We start from the raw sequence: 13033 nt of genomic DNA on the forward strand, positions 1-13033 counted from the left end.
TGTCTTCTGCCTGTTCTGTTCTGTCACCCTAGAGGAAGGCAGCATGTGCTCCGGAACCACTGGTCAGCCTGAGGTTCTGAGTGATGGCCTCAGTGTTTCATGACCCACATCAGAGATTAGATCTGCACCTGATCCAGATTCTCAGAGCCAGGTCATTGGAAGGTACTTCCATATCAGAGAAAGGAGGGCTAGAAAGCAACCCTGCCTCCAGAATAGCTACAGAGTGGGATGCCCACAGAGCAGAGTGGGTCTGGCCCAAAAGCTTGCGCTTGGGCCACATTCCAAAAGTCAGTCCCTTATGTCCATACTTGCCCTGGTGTGGAGCCGCTCTCCGTTCTCTCCAGTCAGCACTCAGGACCTCGGGGTGCTGACCTCAGCATCTGAACCAGGTTTCAGATGCTGTTGGAACCCTCTGTGGTCTCTCCTGTCTGAACTGAAGCTGGCCTCCCTGGTCAGCTGGGAGTCTCAGTAACCAGGTGACTGAATTCTCTGCATGGGTGGGCCCTGGTCCCAGGATGGCCCCTTTCTCAGGCTTTTTTCATGTCTCTGTTATACCAACCTGGATAGATTTTTGTACCCTGTGACTCAAACTCAGTCGGCAGGAATTGTAGAGGCAGGCACCACTTATTTACATGAGTAGAGGCAGCAGGAAGGTAGTCATGGCCCAGAGAAGGAAGCTCCCACGTTCCCCAGAGCAGTGTATTTCACTGGATCTCCGTGCTCTGGAGACTCCTGCGTGCCCGGGTGCATTGTCGTTCCATCTGCCCTTCCTCACCACACGTTTTTAGCTCTAGGAGTTCCAGAGCCTATGGGGTGAGAATCAAGAAGGGAACATCACCTTGGGTCCGAAATCCAGACCTGTCTCGGCAGTGGGGGATTGGACCGGTGGGTTTCCCTCAGGCGACGTAAGTAACAGTCTTCCTGCTCCGTCCCCAGATGGCAAGGTCAGCCCCGGCACGTTATCCATAGGAAGCGCTTTAACCGTACCCTCTTTCCCAGCCAACTCTACTGCCATGGTGGACCTCACCAATTCACTTCGAGCATTTATGGATGTCAATGGAGGTGAGTGAGTTGAGCTGCTGCTCTGCCACCGGCTGCTGTGGTGAAGGTGCTGTCCCTATGCAGCATTTAGCTCAGTTCAAAAAGGGACAGAGGGGGTGCCTGATCTCAGACGGCTGGGGGGAAGGGAGGGGCGCCCCTTCTTCTTCCTATCCCTGCCTTGTGCATAGACACAGAATCAAAGATGCAGGGAGAGAAGAGCCAAGGTGACCAATAAGAAGAGGACAAAATCACTTTAGGCAGATCACCTGGACTTGCAGAATAAACGCAGGAGTCTCGTTCTCAAAGTCAAGGAGAACCTGGGCAGATCCTCATCCCTGTGAACAGAGGGTGGTAGAAATCCAAGCCCCGGGCCCCTCCCCACGTGCAGGCAAGTGGTTTATCTTGCCCAACCTTTCTAGGACCACTTGGCCTAAACTCCAGCTACCCTACTGCAGAAGGCATCTGCATAGCTGCAGGGCCTGTCTCTTCACTGCAAATGGCTAGTGAGATGTCCAACTCCAGATCCTTGTATCCGTTTGTACTTTGGGCTCTTGGAGAAAAAGCACTTGGCTAGATTTTAGAAATGCTGAACTGTTTGCTCTGTGACCCTCGCCTACTTCCGCATTCCATTTCCTCCTCAGCTGCTTTTTTAATCTCTCTTTGGTTAATAGAAATCGAGATAAATATGCTGGACGAGAAGCTGATCAAGTTTCTGGCCTTGCAGAGAATACATCAGCTTTTCCCCTCCCGGGTCCAAACTTCACCGGGCAGTGTCGGGGCACATCCGCTGGCTTCTGGAGGGCACCACACGGAAGGTGCGCATGCATGCCTGCCACCACACCACACCATCCGATCTCCCCTCTGTGTAAATGGCCATCTCCCCTCCATGGAGAATCTCAGCTTTCAATAGCTCAGTCCTCCGTGCCTTTAATTGGCTTAATAAAGCACCATGGTTCCTTTTTTGAGAAAACAGGAACAAAATGGCCTCCACAGCTTTCAGCTCAGACTCCGGGAAGTCTGCCATAACTTGCATACACACCCACGTGGAGACCCAGAAAGCAGCTACAAGTACCTTCGGGTATATGTAGTGTGCTTTCTGCTCAGTTGCTCAAACGTTCAAGTTAGAAGGGTTTCCCAAAAGATGAGAGAATCACACTTGGGCTAGCCTCCTGGAAATTCTTCCCAAGGGGGTAACTCTGCTTAGGATATCCTTAAGATGTGGTCCCCAGACCGGCAGCAGCAGCAGCACCTGAGAACTTGCTGGAAATGCAGAACGAGGCCCCCACCTCAGACCTACAGAATCAGGATCTGCATTTCGACAAGATCTCAAGGCAATTCATACGCGCTTTAAAGTGTGGGAAACTGGACCCTGGGCCTTCTTTTTTGCACAGCTTCCCTATATTATAGTATCAGCTAGTACATCCCTGACAAACCAACCAGCAGCCCAGGAGCTTATAGTACTATCACCTTGAAATCTGTGACCATCATCAAAGCTGGTCTCTCTTACACCGTGTTGGGAATGCTGTGAGTGGGGAGAAATCCTCACCCTGAAGCTACCCAGAATGAAATGTGATCTTGGAAGGATTACTCATCCAGAGGGATTATTTTCTTCAGGTCATGAGCCAACGGTCCCAGTTCTGTTTATGTTTGAGCCGCAGGTTCTGTTGCGTTGGAGTACCAGGTTCTGATTTTCCGAATGATCCTATCCTTGTGTTTGTCTTATAGTGCAAAGAAAGGAGGTACAGGCCCGAGCTGTGTTCTACCCTCTCTTAGGGTTGGGAGGAGCTGTGAACATGTGCTATCGAACCCTCTACATCGGGACAGGTGAGCCAGCTGGGAGAGGCACTGAGTCCTTTCAGCCCTAAACACTGACATCCTTACCCCCAGAAGCTAGAAAGGGGCGAGGGAAGCCCTCTCCAGGGCTGACTGGTTTAACCCAGTGGATGTCCCAACCAGAGGGACTAAGAAAGGAGACTATCAGCTGCTTGTCTTCCCTGGCTCGGGCCCTTTTGCTTTTATGCCCAGTGGTATCAGGAGAGGTGAAAGTCAGCTCTGACTGCTGCTCAGTAAGACATTTTGAACACTGCAGGAATACCCTAGGAGAAAGCAAATACTTTGTCCCTGGAAAAGTGGTAGGGTTCACACATACCTGATCTTTATTTAGCCCTCTCTCGTACAGAGGGACAGATTAGCCCATAGCCTAGACATTTCCCTTTCTTTCAGATGATACAATTTATAGGTCCTGCACCCCAGGTTGTGCTCTCAAGGAAATACCCCATCCTTTTCTATAGCTCACTGTTCCCCTCTGGGCAGCAGCCCCGTGTTGTAAAGCAGATCAGCTGGCAGGGACAGTTGTTCTTTAGCAGGGAGTTGGGAAAAACATCAGCTTTCGTTCAAAACTACAAGGGGAAGGCCCCAAGCTACCCACCCCTTGAGGTCTCTCTTAGTGCCCACTCAGAAGCTAACTCCCTTCTCCCCTCACCTCTCCCACACATATACCTTACACTCTGGTCTCTGCCTGCCTGTTCCTCTCCTCCTGTCACCTTGTAGGAGCTGACATGGACGTGTGCCTTACAAACTATGGTCACTGTAACTACGTGTCCGGGAAACATGCCTGCATATTCTACGATGAGGTGAGGGAACCTGAGGTCTCTCCCAAGCTCAGCGTTTGTGCTTAGTGCCCCCAGGCTGAAGGGAAAGGGGTAGGTAGGGGATCTTCTCCTTTTTTTCTCTCCCTATCTCGCGGAGGAGAGGAGCCTTGGGAATGGGGCATTCTACCGTGGCTCCCTGCTCCCTAGGGGCAAGGCTGCCATTTCTCCTGAGGTTGGTCACATGCCAAGCAGGGAAGGGGACCAGCATAGAAGGAAGCCAAGCCCACTGGGTATGACCCTGTGAGTTTCATCAGCTCATGCCAGTGATTTCAACAGGAGCTAGTGCTTAGGAGGCAGAGGAAAGGAGGGGTGGGAGAGCAGGGTTAGGGGCGCTAGGAAGGAAGGCTTCCCTGAGGACGTGAGTCTTAAGCCCTGGTCGAAAGAAACAGGGAAGTGGGGCGTGATTGGGGAAGAAAGAGAGCTTCCCAGGTAGAGCAGCACGGCCTTCTCCATATGTCCTCTCTCCCCTTAGCCCCAGGCCCCACGCAGCAGACCACACATCTTATCTTCCCTCCTCCTCCTCAGAATACCAAACATTATGAGCTGTTAAACTACAGTGAGCACGGGACAACGGTGGACAATGTGCTGTATTCATGTGACTTCTCTGAGAAGACCCCGCCAACCCCCCCAAGCAGTATTGTTGCCAAAGTGCAGAGTGTCATCAGTAAGTTGGAGCAGAGGCCTGTGGCCACAGAGCCTGCCATTTTGGGCACGTTCTCCAAGGCCCTGGTCAGGGTGGTTCTGGCTTGCTGCCAGTGACGTGCTGTCTCTTGCCTACCCAGTCCTCTTGGCCAGGTTCTTGCTGGTGGGCCTAGGGCAGGCCATGGAGAAGCAAGTGCTGTGCACTCGCTTATGTGTACACACATATTTGGAGACTTCAGACTCCACCAGTCAGTCCCTTCTGAGGGTCCCTCACCCGTTACGCAGCAGTTATTATAAAATAGGGCGGTGCGTGGCCCAACCCTGGCAAACGGCCCAGATGGGTGGGCTGCTCTCTGTTCCTCTCTATTGACCGTCTCCTTTTTTCCCAGGGCGCCGCCGGCATCAGAAACAGGATGAAGAGCCAAGTGAGGAGGCAGCCATGATGAGCGCCCAGGCCCAGGGGCCGCAGCGGAGACCCTGCAACTGCAAAGCCAGCAGCTCGAGCTTGATTGGGGGCAGTGGGGCCGGCTGGGAAGGCACGGCCTTACTGCACCACGGCAGCTACATCAAGCTGGGGTGCCTGCAGTTTGTCTTCAGCATCACTGAGTTTGCGACCAAACAGCCCAAAGGCGATGCCAGCCTGCTGCAGGATGGGGTCTTGGCCGAGAAGCTCTCTCTCAAGCCTCACCAGGGCCCTGTGCTGCGCTCCAACTCTGTTCCCTAGGACTGGTGGCTACCCCGTCACCCGCCTGTCCACCCAAACCAAGACTCCTGCAATGCAAAAATGTACACAAACCAAGCCCGGGTTTTTTCTATACTCCACCAGAAACCCTTCAACTACAATCTTTGCATGAAATGAAGAAAAACCTTTTGACTGTTTTTTAAAAATCCTTTTTCTTTTATCAAGTTCTAGGGGGCATTTGCACATATATTTGTATTCAACATTTCATGGGAAAGCGGCAGACCCGAGCTGAGGAACAGCGTGGGCAGGGAGGGGAAGGCCAATGGTCTGGACACTTCCTCCAACACAAAACCGTTCCCCCGCCCACCCCCTGCTCCCTCCCCCTCGCCCGCCGTTGTAAAATAATCAGAAACTTGTTCTATTTTGTGGCAGTGACAATAGTTTTATATTAAAAGAAAAAAATACAGTTTTCATACAGCAAAATCTATACAATATCATTGTTTTATTTAATATAAAGATCGCTACCCACCCTCCTTCCATGGTTCCCACCCTCCAAGTTATTTTCCCTTTCTGCAGCGGTTGCACTACAGGTAGCTACTGTGTATTATGGACAAATGAGAAATGAATTCTTTTTCTGGCTGTCCATCTATTTTATTTCAAATAAGGAAAAGTGTATTTGGATTTTGTGTAAATACATCTAGTGATGACATTTTTTCAATGTTTTTAAAAACTGTACAGTACTACATGTGGTAGCGCGTTTTCTTCAAATTGTCTATTGTAGCAAAAACGTTTTTGTCGTAAACCTGTTTTGTCTCCTTTTTTTGTTCTCTTGCCACTTCTCTCCTCTTCCTCCCACCCCTGGCTCCCTCCTCCTCTCCTCCCACACCCACAACTAGTACCAATGTACATAGTAATTGTAATGTTTTAGACTTTACAGAAACTTTCCTGTATTCTGTATATAAAAAAACAAAAATACTTCAAATTATGTTTTCTGCCTGTCTGTCCTACCTGTCATCACTCTTGGAGGAGACCCTCCCCAAGATCCTGGTCCCAGTCTCATTGAACAAGTCTTGTTCCCCAAGGGAAGTCAGGAGAGGGGAGGTGTTGGAGAACAGTGAGCCTCAGGTGTGTGGGAGGGTAAAAGTGTATCCACTGAAGGGGCTGTTGTGTGGCTTTGTGGATGACCAGAGGGAGTTCAGAGGGTTTGGTCATTTGACAATCAGTTTCTGCAAGATTCCAAGAGTGCACAAGTCCCTGCTCCCGTTGGCTCTAAAACCAAGACCTTAAAATTAGCTGGCCCAAGACCTCTACATTCTGATCAGAACCTTTAACCTGAGGATGGGGGGCTGCCTTTCGTTGCAATTGTTTGCTATCATAGTTATTATTCTAGGAGAAGTCATACCACCTGGTTTTGTGCCTTCCGTGTCAGCCTTAGCCGGGCGTGGAGCAATTCATTTATTCAAGTATCACTTGACCCTCTGTGGCTGGCCTTTTTAGGACTTGGGTTTGGGGCTAAGTCACTTGCTGTGTGTCAACAGGACAGATAGGGCTCCTTTCTCTTAAAACTTAGAATCTAGTGTGGAGCAATTTATTGATTCACCTCTGGGGAACATGAAGAAAAAGAAATCCAGCCTCTGGACGCAGTAGTGCCACAAGCTACACGACTTGAAATCACCACTTCTCTACAACTGCAGTTCCTCAGAAGACGAGCCTAGTGCATTACCTTCATTCTAAGGCCCTAAGAACCCTCTTATTAAACCAAACTCCATCCTTTCCTCCCCTTAGACGTTATGTTGAAAAACATTCTCCGAGAAGTTTGATTTCTTAGAGAGCACGTAAGTGTTCACTGCAGCACTCAGAGTAGGTGGTACCTGTTGGCCTGTCAGGATTTTGCCTTGGGGATAGAGGGTGCGTCCATTTGTTTAATATTCCATCCCCAGCCTAATCCCACAGCATCTACAATTGAACCCTGAGTCCACAGTGTAGCTAAATAGGAAACTTCCCCAGGAATCCAGGGTCAGTCCCAGAATTTTACCTACCCATCTAGCTTTGCGCCGGCCCTGATGGGCCTCTTGAACTCCCTAAGGGCAGAAGTATATGTTCAGCTCCATATTTCCAAGACTAACTGCACTGCTGAGCAAACTGTTAAGTGCCAAACAATGGATACTAAATTGTACTGGATTGCTCAAGCAACGTCCTGGCAAGTCACCTGGCCAGGAATACCCTTACCCATGCATGGCTCCTTAGCTGTCCTTTCCCACCTTGCCATCAGAGTCCTTCCATTGACTGATGAAGCTTCTCTACCCGTTTCTACCACCCGTGAGAACCATTCCAGAGACGGATTTTCCCTTGGAGGGCAGATGAATGTTACACTCTCCCTGCTTCTCTTCAGAAATGGAGGGAGTGGGGGGCAGGGAGATAACATGAATGAATCCTGACAGCCCTTAACTGATGGTGCCACCCCGAACACACTGCATCACTTCTCTGGCCTCGATGGGAAGAATCCCAGGAGCTGAGGGTGGGATGTGACGATAGGAATGTAAGGATTTGATTATGGAGGGCAAGGCATCCAGGACCGAACTCACTCAGACAGCAGCATTCACATACACACACCTCTCCAGAAGGGAAGGACTCGGCTACATACTCGTACTGACAACCCAGAGGAGTCACATACCCTGTTAGCCTGTCCTGCAAGCCCCCAGCTGCAGGGCGACACACACAAGACAGGTACGTACGATATTCATTCAAGCACACACATTGGCAGAAACGACAAGATGTATGCCCACACCTGGAGGGGCTGTCGGTGACGATGGACACAAACATGTAAAAGGTGCTCACACCGAGGATCCAGAGGCAGGAACACAACCTGAAGGGTGATCGCAGGGCCCATGGGCGCATTAGACACCAAACACTCATTCACACACTCACGGGATGTGGCTGCGTGTACAAACCTAGGGGGCACTCCCGGGGTACCCGTGCTTCTAGCACGAGTTAACGCAGGCGCACACCTAGAGGGCGCTCCCAGGACCCAAACGTACACACGCCCGTAGGTGCTCGCACAAGCACACAAGGACTCAGACGCACGTCTAGGGGGCGCTCGGCCCACGCGCACACGCACGCACACACACCCCTGCCCTGCCTCCGCCTCCGCCTCCGCGTTCGGGAGATCCAGGCTCGCCCCGCGCCCTTCCAGGCTGGTTGCCGGGCGGATCGGCAGCCGCCGGGGGGCGACCCTGGGCGGCCTGGGACCTACCGGGTAGGCGGGAACCTGGAGGTGTGGCCGTCATGGAGGCACTGCTGCTGGGCGCCGGGTTGCTTCTGGGCGCCTACGTGCTCGTCTACTACAACCTGGTGAAGGCCCCGCCGTGCGGCGGGATCGTCAGCCTGCGGGGCCGCACGGCAGTGGTCACGGGTGAGTGTGAGCCGATGGGTTGTGGGGAGGCCGGGGCGGCGGGGGCCCACCTGGCTCAGCTGGGCTCCCTCCCGCCCTCCGCAGGCGCCAACAGCGGCATCGGGAAGATGACGGCGCTGGAGCTGGCGCGCCGGGGAGCGCGCGTGGTGCTGGCCTGCCGGAGCCGGGAGCGCGGTGAGGCGGCCGCTTTCGATCTCCGCCAGGTGAGGGAGGGCGGGGACGGGTGGAACGGTGAACAGAGGACAAACACACCCGGTCACAGAGGGGTGAGGAAAGCAGCTCTGGGGGATCCAGCCCCTGGAGGAGAGTGACCCTTGGATTCCTTAAGCGCGGAAGAGGGGGTGCACTGGTGTTCTAGTCACACAGAGAAGGGGCACCAGATCCAAGCTGGGGAATGGGCTTCCTGAAGGAAGTAATTGCTGCTCTAAGACGTTTAAGGATTGGTAGAAGTTACTTTAATGAAAGACAGTAGGGGAGGGAACAGCATATGCAAAGTCCCGGAGGCAAGAAAGCTGGTTTAAGCCACTGAAAAAAGAAAAAAGAAAAAAAAAAAAAGGTTGAATTAGGCTGGCTGGAGCACAGAGGGGGGCGGAGTGAAATGAAGGAGCTGGAGGGCCTGAGCCAGGGCCAGGTTCCAGAGGCCCATATCGACCTTATTGAGGAGCTCAGATTTTAGAGGATGGGCGGTGGAGAGCCAGTGAAGGGACCTCAGCAGGCTCTGGATGTCAGAATAGCCTTTTGGAACCATGAAACCCGTGTGGTGCCTGGACCGGAGGGGGCCAAGAGTGGATGAAAAGAGACCAATGAGAGAGAAGTCTGTTGTAGATTTTAGGGTAAGGCAAAGAGGAGGATGAGAAGAAGAATAATAGCAAGTACTACACAGTGCTGACTGTGTACTAGTCACTGTTCTAAGTATTTTATATATATTAACCCCCTTTAGTCCTCACAACAACTGTTATATGATAGGTACTGTTATACGAGATAGATACTGTTAGTATTCTTTCCATTTCAGAGAGAACTGAGGCCTAGAGAGATTAAGTACCTTGCCAAGGTCACACTCTGGTAAAAGGCAAAGTCAAGATTTACATCGAGCTCACACACTTATCCACATCATTCTAATGCATAGGGACAGATCTTAATAATATTAGGAAGTGGACTCTCAGTGCCTAGGAAGAGGGAAGAGGAGAGAGGTGCCTGGTGACAAGCCCAGCCCTTGCCGCTCCACAGGAGAGTGGGAACAATGAGGTCATCTTCATGGCCTTGGACTTGGCCAGTCTGGCCTCCGTGCGGGCCTTTGCCACTGCTTTCCTGAGCTCTGAGCCACGGCTGGACATCCTCATCCACAATGCCGGTGAGGGGCAGCAGGCCCTGCAGGGGTGGAGGTGGCGGGTGGCTGGGGGCAGTTGTCCCCTCCAGCCAGGCCTTGATAGGGGCCAGTGGGAAGGATGCCCCCTACTGCCATCTCACGGATGGTGACTCCGAGGCCCATGGGGATCCCTCCAGAGTAATTGCTCACACCCAGCCCCTGTCCCAGGGATCAGTTCCTGTGGCCGGACCCGTGAGCCCTTTAACCTGCTGCTGCGAGTGAACCACATCAGCCCCTTCCTGCTGACACATCTGCTACTACCCCGGCTGAAGACATGTGCCCCTAGCCGCGTGGTGGTGGTATCCTCAGCTGCCCACCGGCGAGGGCACCTGGACTTCACACGCCTGGACTGCCCAGTGGTGGGCTGGCAGCAGGAGTTGCGGGCATATGCTGACAGTAAGCTGGCCAACGTATTATTTGCCCGGGAGCTCGCCACTCATCTTGAGGGCACTGGCGTCACCTGCTACGCAGCCCACCCAGGTGAGGCTTGTCTCTTTGGCTGCTCTGCTTTGCTTTGATTTTCCCTCCCCCATATTCGTCTATCCTGTGCTCCCCCAGCGTCTCACTGAGCCACAGGACCTCAGAGCAGGAGGGAAGCATGGTCCAAGGAGAAACCTGTTCCTTGCTGATCTTGGAACCAGGCTCACCTCGTCTGGGCTGTTCCTCTCACGCCACAAGCTTGGATGCTGACAACTGGGTAGGGTATAGCCATGAATAAGGCCCAGGTTTTCACCCCAAAGAGCTATCCATATGACTGAATTGACTATAATGTGATGATGATGATGATGATAGCTAATGATTATTCATTCAAGAAGCATTCTTGATATTCATTCAAGAAACACGAGTACCTATCTTGTACCAGGCATTAATCTCAATGGTAGGAATATAGCGGTGAACAAAACAAAGACCCTGTCCTTGTAGAGTTTACATGCTAGTTTAGGAGAGGAGGAGACTGCAATAAATAAATACAGAGGGTGCCAAAAAAATGTCTACACATTTTAAGAAAGAAAACCACTGTATTAAAATTGTAATACTCAATATATACTGATAACGAAAGATGAATACAAGTCACGTTTGATTTCTGCAATTACAAGAGGTGCTCAACGTGGTTACTATCAGCATAATTTTAATACCATTTTTTCCTTCCTTAAAATGTATATACATTTTTTTGGCACCCTCTGTATATATAATGGCAGATGGTGATAAAGTGTTATGGGGAAGATAAAACAGGGTAAGGGGAATATGAAATGACAGGGGCTGCTGTTCTACCTATGGCAGTCAAGGAAGACACATCTGAAAAGATGACATTTGAATAGAGGCCTGAAGGAGATGAGAAAATGAGCCGTGTGGCTTTTTGTGGAGAAGAGTGTAAAGAACAGAGCAAATAACAAGTGCCTGGTGTGTTTGAGAAAGACCAGAGACCCTGGTGTGGCTGGAACAGAGAGGGGGGAGAGTGTCAAGAGATGAGGGGTAAAGATGGAACGGATCTTCTAAGGTCTGGAGGTCCACTACAAGCATTTTGGCTTTTAGTCTGATGAGTTAAGTGATGAGTAAAACCCATCCTTGCCTGTAGGGAACAAGTTACAGGATAACAAGATCTGCCCTACGCATATTACCATACTGCATTTTAGATAGTCATTGCCTATGGTTCATTAGTAATTATAATAGTGACAATAATAATCACAACTAATCTTTACCAAGCTTTTATTACACTCCATATCTCTAATGTCCAAGAGTGGCTGGTCTACCATATGAGTTAATAAATGTTTGCTGGTTAAACATCGGAACAGGACTTGAGCTAGAAGAAAATATGGAGAGACAGAATTGTTCCATCCAGGGAACACAGCATGAGCAAAATCTGGGAGATGGGGATGTACAAGGAGTTTCGATGGAGAAGAGGAGGCTTGCTTTTGGAAATGAGCGAGGTCACCTTGTGGGGGCCCTGAATGCCTGGTAAACACTACCCGGGTTTCCCTGGAACAGGACTCTGTTCCTCACTCCCTTCTAGCCCTGTTTTCACAGCTCTTACCCTGGGCCCTCACCCACTGTGTTCCCCACTCCTTCCTTTCTTCTGTCCACAGGGCCTGTGAACTCAGAGCTGTTCCTGCGCCATGTTCCTGGATGGCTGCGCCCACTTTTGCGCCCACTGGCTTGGCTGGTGCTGCGAACACCAGGAGGGGGTGCCCAGACCCCCCTGTACTGTGCTCTACAGGAGGGTATTGAGCCCCTCAGTGGGAGATACTTTGCCAACTGCCATGTGGAGGAGGTGCCTCCAGCCTCCAGAGACGACCGGATAGCTCACCGGCTATGGGTGGCCAGCAAAAGGCTGGCAGGGCTTGGGCCAATGGAGGATGCTGAATCCAATGAAGACCCCCAGCCTAAGGACCCAGGCGCCCCATCCTGTGTGAGCAGCCCTCATCCTGAGGAGCCTACAGTTTCTGAACCCTGCCCCAGCCCACAGAGCTCACCAGACTTGTCTAAGGTCACACACAGAATTCCAGTTAAAGCTGAACCTGAGCCCTAAACCTCATAACCCCCTGGGTGGGATGCTTTCTATGGCACTTGGTGGCCCTTGAAAAACCTTGGCTGTGTGCCTGGCCATGGCCTGGCTATTGAAGGGTTTGCAATTTTTACCTCCATGGTTATTTTCTGGGGCTTTATGGTATATCCTGGACAGCCCTTTTTCTGGTGGAAGAAAATAATGGATGATTATTTCATCCTGAGAATGACAGCCCGGATTGAGAAATGGGCGTGGCGGGGGAGAGCAATCACCCTACATTGCTTCTCTGGAATTTGAATTTGCTATTTCGAAGCTCCCCCACCCCTCGGTGATGCTGATCAGCTCTGGATGGGGGCCTGGGTATTTGTAATTTTATGCACTGCCAATATTAAGAATTACTGAACTGCGCCCTTTGCGAACACGTAGCTAGGTAGTTCAATTATCCCGGTTTTACAGAGACGGGATTAGGCAGCACAGAGGTAAAGGCCCGGGCGGTTTGGCTCCAGAGCCATCCGCTGTAAGGCGGGTGCTGGGCGATGAGGCAAGGAAGGACATTTGTTACCGAGGCGCCCCGTGGGAGCGGGGGACGCCTTCCCAGAGTGCTTTGGGGCTGAGCCCCTTGAACCTGCCCCGCGTGTAATAAAACGTGTTGACTGCGAGGCTCGCGCCAGTTGCTGCTTCTCCCGACGTGCCGGCCCCGCCCTCCGCCGCCACACTTCCGGCGGGGCGGCGAGCGCGG

General features: G+C 51.6%; 2 protein-coding genes across 4 annotated transcripts in view; both read left to right on the top strand.

The window, feature by feature from the left end:
* PHF12 (PHD finger protein 12) overlaps positions 1 to 5489 on the top strand; it is a 37112-nt gene extending 31623 nt beyond the window's left edge. For both annotated transcript variants that reach the window (XM_081028111.1, XM_081028110.1), the window contains exons 10-15: positions 937 to 1062; positions 1713 to 1856; positions 2767 to 2865; positions 3592 to 3674; positions 4218 to 4356; positions 4724 to 5489. In XM_081028111.1, coding sequence (XP_080884237.1) covers positions 937 to 1062; positions 1713 to 1856; positions 2767 to 2865; positions 3592 to 3674; positions 4218 to 4356; positions 4724 to 5058 — 926 coding nt within the window. In that variant the 3' untranslated portion in view covers positions 5059 to 5489. The remainder of the gene's footprint in view (positions 1 to 936; positions 1063 to 1712; positions 1857 to 2766; positions 2866 to 3591; positions 3675 to 4217; positions 4357 to 4723) is intronic.
* A 2657-nt stretch (positions 5490 to 8146) lies between these two features.
* Positions 8147 to 12954, top strand: DHRS13 (dehydrogenase/reductase 13). Of its 2 annotated transcripts, XM_081027807.1 has the most exons (6): positions 8176 to 8428; positions 8513 to 8631; positions 9656 to 9779; positions 9963 to 10274; positions 11585 to 11747; positions 11876 to 12952. In XM_081027807.1, exons 1-6 carry the CDS (start codon positions 8302 to 8304, stop codon positions 12015 to 12017), a joined length of 987 nt encoding a protein of 328 aa, XP_080883933.1. In that variant the 5' UTR covers positions 8176 to 8301; the 3' UTR covers positions 12018 to 12952. The 2 variants fall into 2 exon arrangements, with proteins under 2 accessions (XP_080883932.1, XP_080883933.1); XM_081027806.1 differs by lacking the exon at positions 11585 to 11747 and having other exon boundaries at positions 8147 to 8428; positions 11876 to 12954.
* The last annotated feature ends 79 nt before the right edge of the window (positions 12955 to 13033 follow it).

This window comes from Rhinolophus hipposideros (genome assembly GCF_964194185.1).
Source record: "Rhinolophus hipposideros genome assembly, chromosome: 20".
In the NCBI taxonomy this organism is placed as follows: Eukaryota; Metazoa; Chordata; class Mammalia; order Chiroptera; family Rhinolophidae; genus Rhinolophus; species Rhinolophus hipposideros.